Source organism: Pristiophorus japonicus, chromosome 13 (genome assembly GCF_044704955.1).
Source record: "Pristiophorus japonicus isolate sPriJap1 chromosome 13, sPriJap1.hap1, whole genome shotgun sequence".
NCBI lineage: Eukaryota > Metazoa > Chordata > Chondrichthyes > Pristiophoridae > Pristiophorus > Pristiophorus japonicus.
The window spans coordinates 137,598,801-137,618,654 of NC_091989.1; the positions used below are offsets into that span (position 1 = coordinate 137,598,801).

General features: G+C 40.8%; 1 protein-coding gene across 1 annotated transcript in view; it reads right to left on the reverse strand.

Annotated features, from left to right (window-relative positions):
- Positions 1 to 2,134: 2,134 nt before the first annotated feature.
- The window catches only part of lonp2 (lon peptidase 2, peroxisomal), a 135,059-nt gene continuing 117,339 nt past the window's right edge, over positions 2,135 to 19,854 (reverse strand). The window contains exons 12-15 of the mRNA XM_070898045.1: positions 17,643 to 17,782; positions 12,331 to 12,538; positions 9,586 to 9,776; positions 2,135 to 2,815 (exon numbers count right to left, since the gene is read on the reverse strand). Of these exons, the coding sequence (XP_070754146.1) occupies positions 2,594 to 2,815; positions 9,586 to 9,776; positions 12,331 to 12,538; positions 17,643 to 17,782 (761 nt within the window). The 3' untranslated portion in view covers positions 2,135 to 2,593. The remainder of the gene's footprint in view (positions 2,816 to 9,585; positions 9,777 to 12,330; positions 12,539 to 17,642; positions 17,783 to 19,854) is intronic.

Below are 19,854 nucleotides of genomic sequence, written 5' to 3' on the forward strand. Positions count from 1 at the left end.
ATTGAGGGCTATTGGGGTTCTGCAAGGAAGGCTGCAGTGCTTTGCATCAAGAGGCACTGCAGTATGTTCCTGAGTGGGTTTCTTGGATTGTGGTTGATTGTTGTGCACTTCAGTATAAAGTAATAAAATGTTCTAAGATGCTGCATGGGAGCATTAACAACATTTGAAACCAATACTACAGAGTGATATATGGGACAGGTGGTTAAAAGCTTGGTCAACTAGTTAGGTTTTTAGGGTTGTCTTAGAGGGGCGAGCGAGAGGTTTAGGGAAGGAATTCCAGAACTTCCAGTCTAAGCAGCTGAAGGAATGGCCACAATGGTGGGGCAATGAAAATTGGGGATGCACAACAGGCCAAAATTGGAGTAGAGATGTGAGGACTGGAAAGCACAACTGTGGTGTGGAGATTGAAGCACCAGAAACCCAACATCCGAAGAATCTTGATTCAGATCCCAGCTTCCAGAGAGTCGCATTCTCATCAGATTAACAGCAGTCCCCTGATATATCTTTGACATCTACCTCCCCAGCCTCCATCGCTACTTCAATCTTTCAGTGTGCAAACATTTATCTTTGTCTAAACAACCATGCCATTGGCCCCAACCAGATTTCACAAAACTTAGAGCTCCTTGGCCAAGAGACAATGCAAATATGAACATGTTTTATTATAGATTCCACATTTAATATTTGGGCCTCCTTCATATCACTGCTTCACCTGGGTGCCACTTGCACCTATTCTGGTGCTCATGGCTCATCATGACAACTGAATCCTAGGAATGACCCATTGTAAGCTGCATCTCGTGCAACTGTATAGCCAGCCCAGCCTACTATGTGCTCTTTTTGAGTAGGCCCCTGAGGGATGAGGCAAGAGGTCTGGTATGTGCTGTTAGGCTGTATGTGCTATTAAGTTCTGCAATAACAAATTCCACCCCCCAACTCCCCGTCATAGATGTTTACCTCCACTTTACACAGCTGAAGCACTCCTGGTGACTGCAGAATCTGCAAATCAGCAGACCCTACAAACTGGCCGGGTTAGCGGTGTAGGTCACTGGGGGGGCCGAAGTACTAGTAGGCAGTGTTCTAACCTCCTCACAGGTCCCAATTAAATTTGGGGTTCTGGTGTTTAAATTTGTTAGGGTATAATCTCCCCCTGCTATGGCAGTGATCGTGCATCTTATTGATTCCAGCAAATTATTAACAAGCATGTTCAAGAGATAAATTGGCTGTGTGGTTCCCCACCCTATTGTGCAGGTCTTGAATCCTTATCCGAAGGCACAGTATGGATGTTTGAGGAAGGAGTTCACAAATGCTGAGAACTGGGATGTATGTTTATAGATGGATTATGTGTGGGGGGGGGGGGGGGGGGGGGCTGGCAGTGCAAAACTACATTCATTGTGGGTTGGCATTGGGAGCCTCCCACTCTTGTAATGCCATTTTTGTGTGCACAGTCAGATGATTTTTGCAGAATTGTTAAGCTTAGCTATACTCCTAAGGGTAAGTTTCATGAATGCATGCTCTTGTGATGGAGCCTCGCTTACCAGGACTGCATACTGGGAAGTGCCAGCATGTTCCCCCTTAATTTTCTGCTCATTCATAAGATTTACCATCTGTGTGTGGAGTATGAAGAATGTAGTTTGCACACATTAGGATACCATCCAACAGGAAGCTAATGACAACACTGTCTCTAAGAGCAGTTTTGCTATGTTTAAGAGCCATCCTATTGTCCTCTGCACTGTATGAGTTACTCAATTACTCTTCATGGTGTAGCTGAGAACAGCAGCAGCATCTACAACCTCAATGCAAGTCACTTTTTATTTTCAGAGCTGTGGGAAAGCAACACCTCCACTATCTTTGCTTCAGCAATGATCATCTTTAATTTTTGTGTTTGATTTTGTTTGGGTTTTCTCCTGAATAGACTTTGGCTTGAAATTGATTAGGGAAATCACTGGAAATAACTAAATGGTGCTTTCCACCATTTCCAAGAAATGTAAAATGTCCAGCATAGAATACATTTCCATCCCCCCCCCCCCCCCCCAAAAAAAAATTATAGGTAAAGGTTTGTGCAAATATGTTTGAAATATAGATGATTTTACATCAATATTACAGCTATCCTGATTAACAATTAAAGACCATCACTTCGTAGATTAGCCAAATCTTTAATAACAGATTCAAGTAAGCAACAATGTTGCTGGACACAGCGAGAGATTTCTTGGCTCTACAATTACTATTGCATCATACGCATCATAATGTAATCACAATATCGATGACTCCATTTTTTAAAAGAATTTTGGCAATAGATTTAATGTATAATTTAACATTTTCATTTTATATTCTATTTCCAGGCCATACACCATTCATTCCCTGTTGAAAAGGCCAAAGTGGAAGGTATGTATTATAGCCCAAAACAATTTTTCCTCCTTGCCCATGGTAAGTGTTTAGCCTTCCTTTGACAACATAGCATAGTTCAGGAATCGAAGTGCAAGCTTGCATCCTACCACTCTGCAGCATAGTACAAATCAAGGACAATAATTTCTTAACATTAATGCAATTGACATAATTTCTTAAGTCTACAATGGAAACTGATTTTAAGTAGCAAAGATCAGAGTTTACTATTCAAAATACTATGCCTCGACTCAGCTGGAAATCCTCCATCAAATGCAGCATTCAGTACATCATCTAAGCAAAAAGCAGTCACAAAATCCAGATCCTCTCTCATGTTGGCAGGAATCTCATCTAGGTCCTTCTCATTTCGTTTTGGTAAAATAACTCTCTTCAGGCTGGCTCTGTGTGCAGCTAAAACTTTATCCTTTATTCCACCCACCTAATTAGAAAACAGAAATTCAAAATATTCATTTACAATGTAGAATAATTTACAAAAATGGTACATTCCTGTTCTTCCAAAAAGCTCAAACTGTGATTAAGTTATTGATGATTAAATAATCATACAAGAAGTACTCCCTCCTTTTATAAGACATAATTATATACCACAAAGTTTTAGGAAATCTGTGTCCTACTGGTTGTCAGTTTTTCAGGCTGTGCCCACCAGGTATAGATACTAAAGTCTGACCAACAGTGGGGACAAGGGGTAAAAAGTCAGATACTATGGGGGTGAAATTCAGTGGTGCACGTTTGGGGCACTAAGTTTTATCTGTTTGAACATTTAGTGCTTCGGCGAGATGGGCTGCATAATTGTTGGAAATTGGGCAGTTTTGCCTCCGAAATGACGAGGCTCAAATGGCCTCAGTGGGGCACTGCAGGGGTGCTATTCGCAGAGCTGCACCCAATTTTAGTTGACTTTCTGTCAGCGATAATCAGAACTCTTGCATACCAGCTTCTCTGTGCACACTCTGCAAACCGGCACTTAACCCAGCAGGAAACCATCCACCATCTGCATCTACTCAGTCACATCCTCACTTCACACCTTGCCTACATTCACAGCTATTTAACCATGGCAAACATATCTTCCACATACATAATTGGACTCTTACTCACAGGTTCCTTTCTTTTGAAGGCTAAGATGACACAGCAGAATGGAGCAGCAGCGGACTTAGTAGGGGTGGGGGGGTGAGGAGAGGTTTTGGTGGGGGGTGAGGAGGGGTTTTGGGGGGGGGGGGGTTGGGGGGTGAGGAGAGGGGTTTTGAGGGGGGGGGGGCTGAACTGCATCAGCTGACTAACTTGGAGGTGCGATTGCTGCTTCTCATTAGCCTGTAGGTGGTGGGCACTGTGGCTGCCGGAGATGTTGAGCCTGCTGGGGGCAACAATGGTATCTTTATCCCCTCTTTTCATCTCACTTCCTTTTAAATCAGAAGGCCTTATTACTTGCCAGCTCCTCATTGTCTGTCTGTCTGTCTTCCTTGCTCCATTCCTGCCCTCACCTTAATGCAACTTTTGTGCCATTTATGCTTTCAGATAACCATGCAGCAGATGAGCAGCCTGTGCCCGAGACACTCTCCTCTCCCTTCTTTTCCCCCCCCCCCCCCCCCACCCATGATGGGAGATGAGGTGGAGGAGCCAAGCACTGCGTGTCTGCTTCTCACCTGCAGGCACCAGCTCTCATACTGGCACTACGCACTCCTTCAAGGTTGGCTTAGTGCAGGGTGCTTCACCGGGGTCTATCGGGCTGCAGCACAGACAAGAAAAGGGAACCTCGGCAGCTATTTCCCCAGAGGGAGAATTCAAAACGTGAGTTCCACTGCACAGGACTCTGAGGACCTCAATGGGGAGGTGTTCACACAACGGGTTATAGTTATGCATTCTGCCATGATGGGTGCAATGGCAAGGGTGCCCGAGAGCCTGCTGTAAGGAGTGTGGAGGAGTCTGCTGCCCACACCATGGAGCCCATCATTGCCTTGTGTACAGACGATGGTGGACTCCCAGAGAGACCATGCGGATCCAGACCTCATGGGTGATGTGGCAGCTTCCATTGCAACACAGGCGGAAGCAACGCAATGTCTTGGTGCTGTAATGAAGTCGATGGTTGTGTGACCACAAACCGTGAACGGATGCTATCCTGGCAGCAGCTATGATGCCTTCATCCTGTGCCAGCTCTGTTCAGCCTCCAAATGAAGTTTGCAGCTGGCTGCTTGGAGACAAGGGCTATCTGCTATCCACCTGGCTCATGACTCCCCTATGCAACCCCACCACTCCTGCCCAGCATTCATACAGCATTCTCATGCAGTCTCAGCTTGATGCCACGCAACGTCTTGGTGCTGCCATGTAGTCACTGCATGCCACGTAAGCTCTGACTGTTGCCATCGCTGCTTGGTCCACCACAGTTCAGCGAGGATGTCACGGTGCTGCAGCAGCCCAGCAATCTGTCCTGCAGCAGATTGCTGAGTATCTGCCCCAGGGGAGTGGAGCAGGAGCCTGCTGTGTCCTCTCTGGATGACAGCAGTCCTGATCCTACCACTGCCATTGCACTTGTTGCTGCCTGTCACTCAGCTGTCCTGCAAGGTCATCTGTAGTTTCTGACCCTGAAACACAGCAGCCTTCCACCAGCCCTGCTGCAGCCACAGGGGACACACTGCGGAGGAGTATTGGAATAGGTCAACGAGAGGGAATATAAGGAAATGCACAAGGGTGATGAATAAATACTTACATTTTATTCTATGTTTAATGTTTGCTGTCGTGTCTCATTTCAGTCATGGGGCATGGAAAGGCAAATTGATGTGGTGATGGGGACGTTTAGAGTAAGTGGGTTGGAAATCAGTGGAAACGAACTGTCTCCTCCATCGCTGCTGTTACTACTCCTGCTTGTCCTTGTCCTCCTCCAAGGTAGTGTGTTGGTGACAATGGCTGTGCCCTCATGATGGCCAGGTTGTGCAGTGTGCAGCACGCAGCAGACGACTACGACAAATAGGGATACCCGCTCAGGCAAGTACTGCAGGACTCCTCCCATGTGGTCAAGGCAGCGCAACTGTTGCTTCAGCACTCCCTTGGTCTGCCCAATGATGTTCCTGGTGGTGGCATGGCTCTCACTGTATGAATGCAGGGTGGGAGTGGTGGGGTTGCAGAGGGGAGTCATGAGCTAGGTGGATAGCAGATAGCCCTTGTCTTCAAGCAGCCAGCTGCAAGCTTCATTTGGGGGCTAAACAGAGCTGGCACAGGATGAAGGCATCATAGCTGCTGCCAAGATAGCATTCATTCACTGTGGTCGCACACCCAGTGAGTGGTAGCCTTTGCGGTTATAGAAGATCTTCGGATTGTGATGCGGTACCCTTAAAGTAATGTGGATGCAGTCAATGGCACCATGCACCGAGGAAGTCTACTATCCTGGCAAAGCCACATGCATGCTCGTGCTACTTCACTCTGCTCATGGGGAAGGAGATGTCGTCCCTCCTCCTGTATTGAGCATCTGTGACCTTGCGGATGGAGCAATGGACGACAAACTGGGAGGTATTGGAGATCAGAAGGGATCTCATAGAAACGTTTAAAATTCTGACAGGTTTAGACAGGTTGGATGCAGGAGGAATGTTCCCAATGTTGGAAGTCCAGAACCAGGGGTCACAGTTTAAGGATAAGGGGTAAGCCATTTAGGAACGCGATGAGGAGAAACTTCTTCACCCAGAGTGTGGTGAATCTGTGGAATTCTCTACCACAAAGTTGTTGAGGCCAATTCACTAAATATATTCAAAAAGGAGTTGGATGTAGTCCTTACTACTAGGGGGATTAAAGGGTATGGTGCAAAAACAGGAATGGGGTACTGAAGTTGCATGTTCAGCCATTAACTCATTGAATGGCGATGCAGGCTCAAAGGGCCGAATGGCCTACTCCTAGCACCTATTCTATGTTTCTATGTCTCCTGTTGCTCCCTGGAAAAATCCACTGGTGTAGAAATTAAGCGTGATGGTGGCCTGGATTTTAGCCCGGAGGCGTGTTCTGTGCCTGGGGGCGGTTTTGAGGTCAGGAAACCCGAAGGGGTTCCCCAAACATCCTACAGTACTTCTTTAAAAACATTCTGTTGGTTTCCTGCCCACAGGCAGCTTGATTAACTGACTGGCTGGAGACCTGTAGCACAAGGCCACAATATTCAGAAAGAAGCAATACTTTGTAAACTTCAGTGTGAGCCAACCTCCCCTCCCCCAATCAACAGTTTCTATCAAACACATGCACTTCCATGACCACAGATGGGACAGAAAATCTGAAGGAATTAAGATTAAATCATAGGTCATCTGTGAAAGGGTGGAGGAGTAGCAAGAGGTTTGGAAATAGATACTCAACACCAATACCTGCAGCAAAATGCATTGTCAACTCAAGACCATACATCACATAGCACTTTTACATTGTTTCCATGCCCTAACAATGCTGTGTATTTAAAAATAGTGTCTTCTAGCCTTTCCCTTTGTTTTTTGGTTGATGCATTCTAGTTACTGACTAGTGGAAAGTTTTTTTAAAATTTCTTAATAAAATTAATTTTAAATACTTATTTCTTAATTGTTCTGGAGCCCCAATTTCTCTCGTCTTTTCTCCTAATAGCTTCTCATCTCTTGTATCATAGTACATCTCATTCTATACTCTCTGACTGCACCCCAACCAATGATTTGTATAGATTTAGCATTACCTCTTTGCTTTTGCACTTTTATTTCTAAAACACAAAATCCTGTATACTTTAAGATCTATGTAGTTCGATCCCAGCCCTTCTGCTTTTTTGATTTCTTTTAAATTCTACCGTTTAGTGTAAACTCCATTCTTCCTCTGAACCTGATGCAATTACACTTCGCTCCATTAATCATCTGACATCTATCTTCCCAATCTAATCTGTCTCTGAAGTTGCTTACAGTCCTCTTCACAGTTAACCATGTGTCCTCAGCAGTAATACCTTCTATCTATAGTTATCTTGTCTCAGTATATGAGATCTGGACAAGTTTAGGAGGAAATTTGCAGGTCCCCTCCACTAGTTACACATTCTTTAGTCACCATTTCACTGATTTATCTTTTATATCATCATACTGTTTTATTAAGCATCTTGCAAGTAATTTAGCAAAATCCCTCTCTGGTGTAACTGTTGGTTCTTTCCCTGCCACTCCTTTTTCATTTTTCTAACTAAACACCTGCCTATCTTTCAGTTTTCAGTTCTGATGAAGGGTAAACACTGAAAATGTCAGTCTTTTCCCTTTATAGATGCTGTCTATTTCCAGCATTTTCTGTTTTTATTTCACATACGATAAGGTAACTTTCCTTAATAGTGCCACATGGACTATTGATGACAAAGGGTCCATTTGTCCACGAGCCAGAGCAGAATCAAACCTGACTAACATTATGACTTTCTTTGCTGTAAAGTAATTTCATGTAAAACATTTTACTGATAGCTGAACCTCGAACATGTCTGTCAGGGCTACACTCAAACCTCGATCGCAGATATGAAAGGTTAGAGTGCAGATACAATACACCATCCATTCTTAACGGCAACGTTAACATTATAATCTACATAAACAAACTGGGAAATGAGAAAAATCCATTCAACTGATACATGTATATATTGCACACAAACTTCACTAAATATCTGAATAGGGACATGATGAGATACAGACACTAATAATTTTAGATATTCAGGCTTACTTGAAAGTGAGTTAATAATTATTGAAGCGGCATTTATATAGCACCTTTCATGACCTCAGGACATGCCAAATTGTTTCACAGCCAATGAAGTACATTTTAAGTGTAGTCACTGTTGTAATGTAGGTAGCAGCCAATTTGTGCACATCAAGGTCCCACAAACAACAATGACCAGATAATTTATTTTCGTGATGTTAGCCCACTGGGAGACTTCCCCTGATTATTTTTTTCTGAATAGTAGTGAGATCTTTTACGCTCACCTGTCAGGGTAAACAGGGCCTGAGCTTAATGTCTCATCCGAAAGACAGCACCTTAAAGTGCAGAACACCCTCAGCCATGAACTCATTGAATGGTGGTGCAGGCTAGAAGGGCTGAATGGCCTGCTCCTGCACCTATTTTCTATGTTTCTATGTTTCTATGTTTCTCTTTACTGCACTGGAGTGTCAGTCTTTTCATTGGACAGAATTGTTTCTTTGTTAAAGGAACTATATAATCCATTCCATGGGATTATATACAATTTGCCTGCACCTAAAATACATACACTTGTTTGTTGCATAACAATGGTATGTAAGTATTCTAATTGGATATATGCTTGAGTTTTTAAAAAAAAACATGTAACCTTTTCCCAAGAGACTTTAAAAGTCATGTACTTTCCAATAGCAATTGAGGTTGTTCTAAAATGTTTGTTTCTGGTAGGTAGCAAACATGTGCTCCCAGAATTAGAATACTGCTGTTCAAAATTTCTTGTCCTCCATATGCCATAGTATAAGCAATCTCACAGTTGGTACTATAACATTTTGCCCTTCTCAAGTATCCTTCTGTTCTTGGTAGTAATTGCAGATCCACAGCTGCAGAAGTATCATAGTGAATAGTGGGCCAAAGGCTAAACAGATGGGAGTTTAAAAGTGCTGTTGAAAGTGACCCGGGGGAAGAGTTTACTCCAGGGCCAGACACGAAAGAAAATGGGGTTGATAGGGGCTCAGAGGATGTTACTGATGAGGAATGCAAGGAAGTGGTTGAAGTTGGCTTTGTCTGATTTAATAGAGTAGAGGGGCCATGTGAGATGGCAAGGTTGAGAGTGTGGCCGTGAATATAGGTAGGAGAGTTTAAAGGAGGTCAGCAGATCATTGGAAAGAAGACGTGAGTTGAGATGGAGATTGAAGTCATCGAGCATGAAGAGTTGCTCAGTGCAGAGGCTGAAGGACGAAAGGAGGGAGGATATCCGAGTGAAAAACACAGGTTGAGGCGAAGGTACCAGAGGAGCAGGGGAGAGACCAAGGTATAAAGGGCCACACTACCTCCGGGGCAGATGGTGACCAGTATTGCCAGGTGGGGAGGCTTCACAAAATCACAACACACTTTCACAAGAAAAAGACTGAATTGGGCCAACAGAGTCTAATTAATGTAGGTGTTATTTTAATATAGGAAAATGAAACAATACACAATTTTAAGTTTATCTAGTTTGTTTATATATTTAAAAACTGATTAAATTATCTGGATATTGTGCATGTTGCAATGGGAATTAAGGGTACTTACTGGTAGAACAAGGCCTCGCAGTGTTATTTCGCCTGTCATAGCTACATCGGAACGTACTAAATGGCCACTGAACAGAGAGGCAAGGCAGGTTACTATAGTAACACCGGCAGATGGTCCATCTTTTGTGACCGCTCCAGCTGGAAAGTGTAGATGTATATCTGTGTTGTCAAGGAGATCAAAGCTTCCAGCAGCTAAATGTAGAGGGGGGAGAAAAGTTTCCATTGTTATAATTACAAAAACACATTATTTCCATATCAAACCAAATATACCTTTTTCTAGAATAAATTTCTGCAGATAAATTGAAAAGTTAGTTTCATGCAGAAAATTCTCATAACCAATGCTTCCTTATCTGGGGGGCCCTTACAAACAGTGACACAAACCTGGGGACTCTCCATTTTATCTTCTGAAAATCAGAGTCCAATACCCAACTAGTAAAACCTACATCCTAATTTTAGCAAGGTTTAGTTATCTATAATTCCATACCTGCACACTCAATACTACGCCAATTCAAATTTTCTGATTATTTGCATTTTTTAGCATTAAATTTCCACTTTATGTTGCTTAATTCATGCTATTAGATAATTCAATGTTTTTACACAAAAGTAGCTATGAATAATCAAGAGTAGACTATGTAAATGCATACAAGAACAATGACCCTGAATTCGCGGCCCTTACGGACGAGCTTCGCACGCGCCCGTAGGGGCCCCTCAAGTTCTGGGTTTAGTCGCTGCACATGCACCTAAACCCAGAGGACAGATCGTACGCATCCAGAAGTAAAGGGCCTCTGCAGGTGGAGACTTGGGCTATTTGCCCAAGTTCTGCCCAGCTAAAGCCCTTGAAATTCTTACGACTGATTGATTAAAAGCAGGCAGGTATGGCCTGCTTTTATCAGCGCAAGACTTTTAAAGGACAGAAAAATAATTTTTTTTCAATAATTTAAACTTTTTTTCAAAATAAAATTTATTTTAAATAATTATAATTCCATTTTGATTCATTTTAAATGTTTTTATTTTAAGTGTTTGTGTATTTTTTGGGGGGTATTTCCATTCATACTCGTGGTGATTCCGTATATATGGAACTCAGCATAAGTATGAATGGGAATACCCCTACTTTGATTGGTTAGGCCGGACTGCGTGATGCCAGGGATGCAGTGAAGGTCCTTGGGTTAAGTTGGCCTCTACGCAGGCCTTCGTGTAGAGGCCCAGGACCGCAAGTCTCAATCTCCCGGACCACCAGGTAAGTTAATAGAAATTTTTCAGATCGGAGACATCTGCCTGCAGAAAGCCTCTGACTGTACCATTGTTTGAAAAAACGTCTCTTATGCAGTTCCCCCTTCCACCAACAAATTTCACCTTGGGCAATATATATCTCTCAATCAACATCACTAAAATAAATGATCTTGTCATTATCTCATTGCTGTTTTTGGGACCTTGCTGTGCACAAATTGGCTGACACATTTCCTTACATTTAGTACAGCGACTACACTTCAAAAAGTACTTCATTGGCTGTAAAGTGCTTTGGGGGATCCAGAGGTCATCAAAGGTGCTATATAAATGTAAGTTTCTTTATAGCCTGGTCCAGAATACAAGAATTTTGTAATATTTTTCAGTAGGTTTAAATTCTACAGAGAACTAACCATGTGATTGCAATAGGTTGAAGGGAGCAATTCCACTACCAGAGTAATCTACACATAGTCCTAAGAAAATTAAATGGGCAATCAGCTTTCAAAATTTAGTAATTTCTCACAAACCTTTTATTTAGAATGCAATGTTCAGTATTTTTCTCTTGACCCAAAAAAAAAAGAAAATAAAGCTTTTGAAAAAATAATCTGACTCCCAATTCTGTTCTGTAGGATGTTATATTGACCAAATGGAGCATGACACAAATACACACTAGAGCAAAAACTACATTACAGTTACATACCTTGGTGGGATGAGAAGTTAATCGCCATGACTACAGAACTCAATCAAATCTTTAAACTATCATGGTCGTATGCATGTAAGGTTGACTGTACTTCATTCAGTAAAGTGCAAGAAATTTTTCTGGTATTCTACAATAGTTAATGATGGCATGCCCTCAACTTGAGCTGATTTTGTAATAGATTGGATTCTTGATGAATACCACTATTTTAATCATGGTTAGCTGTTGGGAGCTGAATACTTCAGTCAGAGAATGCTTACAACATCATGCATCTTATTTGGAGAAATATGCTTAGCTAGAAAAGGGTAAAGTTCAGAAAGAAGTTCTGAGTAATGCTGCGATCAATCAAAAACTACATAACATTTGACAACCATAATGAACACTTTCATCCAAACCAGACCAGGTCAACTTGACATCTGAGGCACCATCTTTACAACAGCTCACTTCCAGGTTTCTGAATGCTAAATGTTACTACTAAACCTTGTATTAGAAGTTTAAATGCCTGTGTGCTCTATTTATGCAAGATTTATTTTGGCTCGCAGAATTTTTAACAATATTTCATAGATCAAGGCTTTAGCGACCATTAGACATTTGCTAAAATAATTACATAGGATATACAGCACAGAAACTGGCCATTTGGCCCAACCAGCCCATGCCGGTGTTTATGCTCCACTGGAGCTCCTCCTGGCTTTCCTCGTCTAACTATCCGTATAACCCTCTCTTCACTTCTCCCTCATGTTTATCTAGCCTCTTAAATGCATCTATACTATTCGTTTCAACCATTCCCATATTGCAGCTATTCTCATGAGAGTTTCTTTTACATACCATTTGTTAAGTGGTATTTCTTAGCATTGCTACGCAGCCAACTTATTGCAAGATGGGCCGATTCCTTCATAACATCCCCTAACTGTCCTGTTAGAGTCAGTTGACCCTCTCCTTCCATTCGGCTTGCTTCGACAAACATGATCTCGCCACCTAATGGTGTCCAAGCCAGGCCTATTGCCACCCCAGGCTGGCTCAGGCGCTGGGATACCTGTGTGGCAAAAGAGAAATAAATATTTTAATGGATTGCATTCAGTTTCAAGAAAATGTAAAACTTTAAAACTATGTTTGAGTAGCCTGCCAATGGTTCCGTTGTTAAATATACTGCTTTAAGTGGAATTGCACCATGCAGGCTAGAAGGTCTCTGGTCTGATCCCCAATCTGTACTGCTGAGGCTATGGAAAGTGCTACATTTTCTTTATGCCCTTACGTAGGAAAGAAAATTAGCCAAGGTTACTGTCTAATGATTCCAGCTGTAAAGTGCTGATGTAGGACATCAGGTAAGGACTGATTCAATATTTCTGTGACAACTAGGGTCAAATATCATTCACACATGCAGCCACTTTGGATGAAGTGCCAGAGGAATGAGAAGTTGGTATTGACGAATAAGTTCAGAGGCAGCCAAAATGGGACAGAGACAAGTGCAGTGCATCCGAAACCATTTTTTTTTTTTTAAAAAGGGTTTATTCTATTTGAACTATTGATTTCTTAAGTAGAATTGACCCAAACAGCTGTTCTGTGCATCAACATTATTGTGTGTATTTTGAATAAAGCAGCTAGATCAGGGTTCTAAGGATCACATGAAACAAATACAAGGTACAGAATCACTATGTGGCCAGGCATGAACTAATCACCAATAGTGATGAATCAAACAAATAACCATCCACCCAGGAGAATTGTCCATCTAACAAAATGGATATTATGTATCAACATATGTTCATTTAGACCTTCAGAGACTAGGATCTATTAAGAAATCAATACCTCGAACAGAAAATGTCGCAGAACGCAGTGCTTGATGTTCAAAAAGTAAATGAGACTACAACAGCAAAGTCTTATTTGAATCATAAAACTGCCCATTTTTATTTTCTGGGTTGTATAATGCATCCTTATTCAATTTAAAAAAAAAAAAAAAATTATATAAGCATATCACTGCTTCAATAGATACACATCTATATTCAGGCTTGTACTCATTAGATGAATACTGCAGAATGCATTTTTGCTTAAATGGATGGTTTTATTTGTGTATTCTAGACCAGATTTAAAAAAAAAATCAAAACCATTTCATGTCATTGCTAGGTATTCAAAAATGACTCCAAATTTGTAATAGTTTTTGCCTTAGGTTTAACTATAAGATAAAGCTCCCAAAAATCACGTGTTAAAGTAATCACAAGGTAATAGAATGTCTCTTGATATTGGGCCATAAATTGCGGCCTCTCCGGGTGCATATGATGTGCACACGTGCCCGAAGAGGGCCCTGCAAGTTCTGGGTTTAGGCACGCAAAGCCTGGTACTTGCAATGTCAAAATTTCTTTTGACAGATCGCACACATCCCATAAGAAGTGCCTTTGTGGACGGAGATTTGGGCTATTTGCCCAGCGAATGTCCTTACAACGCAGGCGTAAGGCCTGCTTTTACCAGCGTAAGAGTTTTAAAAGATAGAAAAATAAAATGTTCTCATTTTTATATTAACTCTGTCCATTAAAGAAAGTTTATTTTTAACCCTATTAAAACTTTTTTTTATTTATTTCAATTAATTTTAAATACATAAGGTGTTTGAAGTATTCCCATTCATAGCAAGGGAAGCTCCATACAAACGGAACTCACCATTACTATCAATGAGAATATTCCATGTTCATTGGTGGACTAGGCCCACGTGATCCTTGCACACATCCCGAGATGTGTGCACTTCGCTCCTCCGGCACCACCAGGTACTTCTGTTTTTTAAAAAAAAAATCTTGGTTGGAAGTATCCGACTGCAATTTCTGGCCCATTAACTCCTCAGTTGCACCTTATTACAGAAAGGGAGGAAATATAATTAGGAATATAGTAGAATGTTTACTGTATTTTTTTGATTGTGACATAAAAGTTGGTCGTCATCCTGCGCTAGTTTAAAGACAAAAATAAAAACCAACCCCACCTTTCTCCAATCTAGTTATGTCATTCTTAGTCTGTAGTGAGGCTTCCTAGTGTTACATTTTCCAGAATGGGCCACTGATCAGTCTAGTCATGTCCCTGACCCCTCCTCCAATCACTTTGTAATACAGGTTTTCTAGGACACCCCCACAATCAATATAGAAACATAGAAAATAGATGCAGGAGTAGGCCATTCGGCCCTTCTAGCCTGCACTGCCATTCAATGAGTTCATGGCTGAACATGCAACTTCAGTACCCCATTCCTGCTTTCTCACCATACCCCTTGATCCCCCGAGTAGTAAGGACTTCATCTAACTCCTTTTTGAATATATTTAGTGAATTGGCCTCAACAACTTTCTGTGGTAGAGAATTCCACAGGTTCACCACTCTCTGGGTGAAGAAATTCCTCCTCATCTCGGTCCTAAATAGCTTTCCCCTTATCCTTAGACTGTGTCCCCTGGTTCTGGACTTCCCCAACATTGGGAACATTCTTCCTGCATCTAACCTGTCTAACCCCGTCAGAATTTTAAACGTTTCTATGAGGTCCCCTCTCATTCTTCTGAACTCCAGTGAATACAAGCCCAGTTGATCCAGTCTTTCTTGATAGGTCAGTCCCGCCATCCCGGGAATCAGTCTAGTGAACCTTCGCTGCACTCCCTCAATAGCAAGAATGTCCTTCCTCAGGTTAGGAGACCAAAACTATACACAATACTCCAGGTGTGGCCTCACCACGGCCCTGTACAATTGTAGCAACATCTCCCTGCCCCTGTACTCAAATCCCCTCGCTATGAAGGCCAACATGCCATTTGCTTTCTTAACCGCCTGCTGCACCTGCATGCCAACCTTCAATGACTGATGTACCATGACACCCAGGTCTCTTTGCACCTCCCCTTTTCCTAATCTGTCACCATTCAGATAATAGTCTGTCTCTCTGTTTTTACCACCAAAGTGGATAACCTCACATTTATCCACATTATACTTCATCTGCCATGCATTTGCCCACTCACCTAACCAAGTCGCTCTGCAGCCTCATAGCATCCTCCTCGCAGCTCACACTGCCACCCAACTTAGTGTCATCCGCAAATTTGGAGATACTACATTTAATCCCCTCGTCTAAATCATTAATGTACAGTGTAAACAGCTGGGGCCCCAGCACAGAACCTTGCGGTACCCCACTAGTCACTGCCTGCCATTCTGAAAAGTACCCATTTACTCCTACTCTTTGCTTCCTGTCTGACAACCAGTTCTCAATCCATGTCAGCACACTACCTCCAATCCCATGTGCTTTAACTTTGCACATTAATCTCTTGTGTGGGACCTTGTCAAAAGCCTTCTAAAAGTCCAAATATACCACATCAACTGGTTCTCCCTTGTCCACTCTACTGGAAACATCCTCAAAAAATTCCAGAAGATTTGTCAAGCATGATTTCCCTTTCACAAATCCATGCTGACTTGGACCTATCATGTCACCTCTTTCCAAATGCACTGCTATGACATCCTTAATAATTGATTCCATCATTTTACCCACTACTGAGGTCAGGCTGACCGGTCTATAATTCCCTGTTTTCTCTCTCCCTCCTTTTTTAAAAAGTGGGGTTACATTGGCTACCCTCCACTCCATAGGAACTGATCCAGAGTCAATGGAATGTTGGAAAATGACTGTCAATGCATCCACTATTTCCAAGGCCACCTCCTTAAGTACTCTGGGATGCAGTCCATCAGGCCCTGGGGATATCATGAAGAAGCCTAGGAAAAATGTCATTGCCATGATAAAAATTATTATTTTTTTTTTTTTTTTAAAGAAATATCTGGTGAGAGTAATTTTCTTCTATACAAAAGCGGTGGTACTTTGTTCAAAAAATACTTTCACTTTTCTTTCCCTGCAAGTCTCCCCAGGCCTTCCATTATTACTAGTTTAGAAGGGCACCTGCTTCTAGCATTCTGCCAATGATGTTCTTGAACTGGCCACAAGGAAGTACAGAAGAATTGACTGGGTTCTTCACCTTTTGCTCTCGCTAAAGGATGCGCTTTGAGTCCTGATATTTTGACAATGCAACATAACTCTAAAAAGATCACTTCTATTTTTATGGTCAACATGTAGAGCGTTGCTCCGCTAATGCAGCTTGTTTTTAAGCTAACTAATTTTGTACTAAATGAAAGTATAATAAATGTGAAGAGTCATGAATTCATCAATTCTTTAATAAATTGCATTTAGTTTCATCCCTCCATGAATATACCTCAGTGGTACATATGCTGCCTGTCTCTTTCTACTAGATGAACTCCCCAAATCATGAAATTGAGATTATGGGGTAGCAATTCACCCTGGGCGTTGGTGCAAAATGGACAGCATAGGCATAGAAAATAAGTGCAGGAGCAGGCCATTCGATCCTTTGAACCTGCATAGATCGCCTACCATACCCTCTGCCTGATATTCAGTTGTATTTAAGTCAACGGTGCTAAACATCGTGCGAAGGATACAATACTACGTGACTTGCACCACCTCCCAAAACAAGTTTCTACTCTAATCTCTTCTGGTGGGTTTTGGGTCATTTATAACTTTGGGAAGATTTGACTTATTTTTTTCATCTTAAATGTGATATTAGCAGGCATCTTCTGGAAAAAAACAAATGAGATCATAAATGATTCCAGGACCCCTGGAACTTGACATAAAGATGTCCAAAATAAAATACTTCCTATTTTCACTCCCTCTGGCAGCAAGACTCCAGATCTCTTGTCAGTCAACTAAATTACCAGTTTCTCAAAGCCAAAAATGTAACCTGGATTGATATAACCTTAACATGATGGTTTTCTCTACATTCTTCAGATCTTTCTGAAGCATTTTATTAAGTATTTAAAATTTTAGCACCTGTGCTTTACAAACATGTATACTGTATTGCAGTGCTCATGAGCTGCAGTAATAAGATTTGCATGCAAGACTTTATTTGCTTATTTAAAAACTCATGATTATCAGTGCCAACATCAAACTTTACCAACACTCTGTACATTTTAATTGCAGTATCATAATCTCATTTACTTAGCATCAGAACTAAAAAGTATTCTATAAAACAAACTTAGTGCATGTTTGTTAGTGATTTTCATAAATATTCTCACAATTTACAGGTTATTTGCTTTAGAAATATTTTCCAAAACCTAAAATAATAAAACTATAAATTCAATCTTACCTCCATTTCATAGATTGGGGCTCCCAGAATGTCTTTTAGTGCACGTCGATCAATCACAATTGGCAATTCAGGAGGCAATGCAAGTTCAGTGGTGTCAGTGATGGATTCATCTTTGGTCTCCTCAGGGACACTCTCTTTTCCTTTAACAAATGAAAAATTAAGTTAGCCCTTTATAAAGGCATTACATTGACCAGCTTGATATAAATATGCATTTCTCAGCACCACAGAAGTAAACATGTACTAATTAGTTTAAAAGAACAAGAATTTTGAGATAATCAGAATGTTAAGGGAGGATCTCTGAAATATCTGAGCATTTCAAAAAGAGCGGTCATAGGTCCTGGAAAATCTGGGCCTACATCTTCAGTTTCATACTCCAATTCCCAATTGATCTCCATCTCCATTTTCTCTCTCTCTCTCAAAGCATTCAATAGCATTATCAGCATTAAGTGCAACAATTATATCCAACAGTGGCAAATTAATAGCTTCAATCTAATTCCTGGTCTATAGAAATAAAACAATGAAAATAGGTAATTTTTAAACGCAGAAGTATATTAAAAGTATGCTTTTGTGGCCATTCAAAATTACAATATACTATGAATAACATCAACCATCAGACATTTGGCATAATGAAGGTACTTAGTTGTAAACCCTGAGGAAGTTAGTGTACTTGCTTAGGAAGGAAAACATTAATGTGCACAGAAGAACAAAAAAAAATCACCAACCTCAAAACAGGAATAAGATCAAAACAGGAATAAGATCAAAACACAATTTCTCTTCTTGAGGTTTTGACTTATTTTAAAGAAATTAAAGAGACCTTGGAGGCTGAAAAATTTGTTAGATCTTTTATAGTGTACCATTATATTTCTCTTTTATTAAGTTATATTTCTTAAATTAAAAAGCCAACAACATCTCAATAGCACACAGTAAACCTCAAAATTATCTTCATTGTTATTTTTCACAATAATGCTCAGTATACTTTTAGATAAATGGAAAAATTAACACAAATAGGACAACCTTACAGATACTTACAACAAAACAGCTATGATTTGGATAAAGCTAAATATTGAATTAATCAATGCAATGTACCAAACTATTTAGCTGCCTCCGCACTTCTAAACCAATGCCGAAAGTAAGCTGGCCGATCAGTCCTTATTCACAGAAACTCCGAGAAGGGAAAAACTTAAAGACCTGTGACCATAAACAAACTGTCCTACTGTTGCACAATTATAAGAAAATTATTACAGACTTCCAAGATGAAAAAAGACAACGTCTTTAAAAAATATTGACATTAACGGAAACTTGAGCTGTTAACTGCTGCCACTGGACTTTAGCAGGAAAAATAAGATTGAAATTTAATATACTGACATTTGCAACAACATAATCAAACTAGTTCACAGAACAGCTTTGGGTGAGGAATCAGTATTTTTGATATTGAAGGTTTTTACACAGATTTCACACACAGTATCAGCAATGTTCACTTTAGAAATAAAAAAGACGAGAACTCCCGAATTTGCCAGGAAAAGGTAATTTAAAGAAAACTCAAATTTTAAAATTGTTTTTCTCAGCAATGAAACCTTCCAGCAGTGTTCAGAACAGTGGCTATGACAGCTGTTTATGGAACAGCAACATTAGCACACCAGTTGCACATGGTGTAAGGGTTGTACGCGTATACGGGATAATCAAATATTAAAATTACAATTTTAGCAGCCAACAGAAGCTTGCAACAAATGGTGCCAAGATTACATCAGTATTAAAAATATATTAAATCGATCAATACACCAGATCATTTGTTAAATAAAGACTATAAATTAAAAACATTTAACAGTATTCTTCACAAGAAATTAGACCTATTCATGTACTGAAGAGTTTTGTCTATATTGTGGTTCAACATGGTAGATGAACGGGACAGGTTTTGTAAGACAGAGGGTCATGAATCTTTGGAATTGTCTACCCCAGAGAGCTGTGGAGGCTGGGTCTTTGAATATATTTAAGGTGGAGATACAGATTTTTGAATGATGGTGGGAGTGGGGGGCTCCAAGAGTTATGGGGAGCTGGCAGGAAAGTGGAACTGAGGCCAAGATCAGATCAGCCATGATCTTATTGAATGGCAGAGCAGGCTCAAGGTGCCAAATGGCCTACTTCTGCTCCTATTTCTTATGTATCAGAAACTTGTATACAACTAAATTAGGTTAATAAAAACAAAATTGTAAAT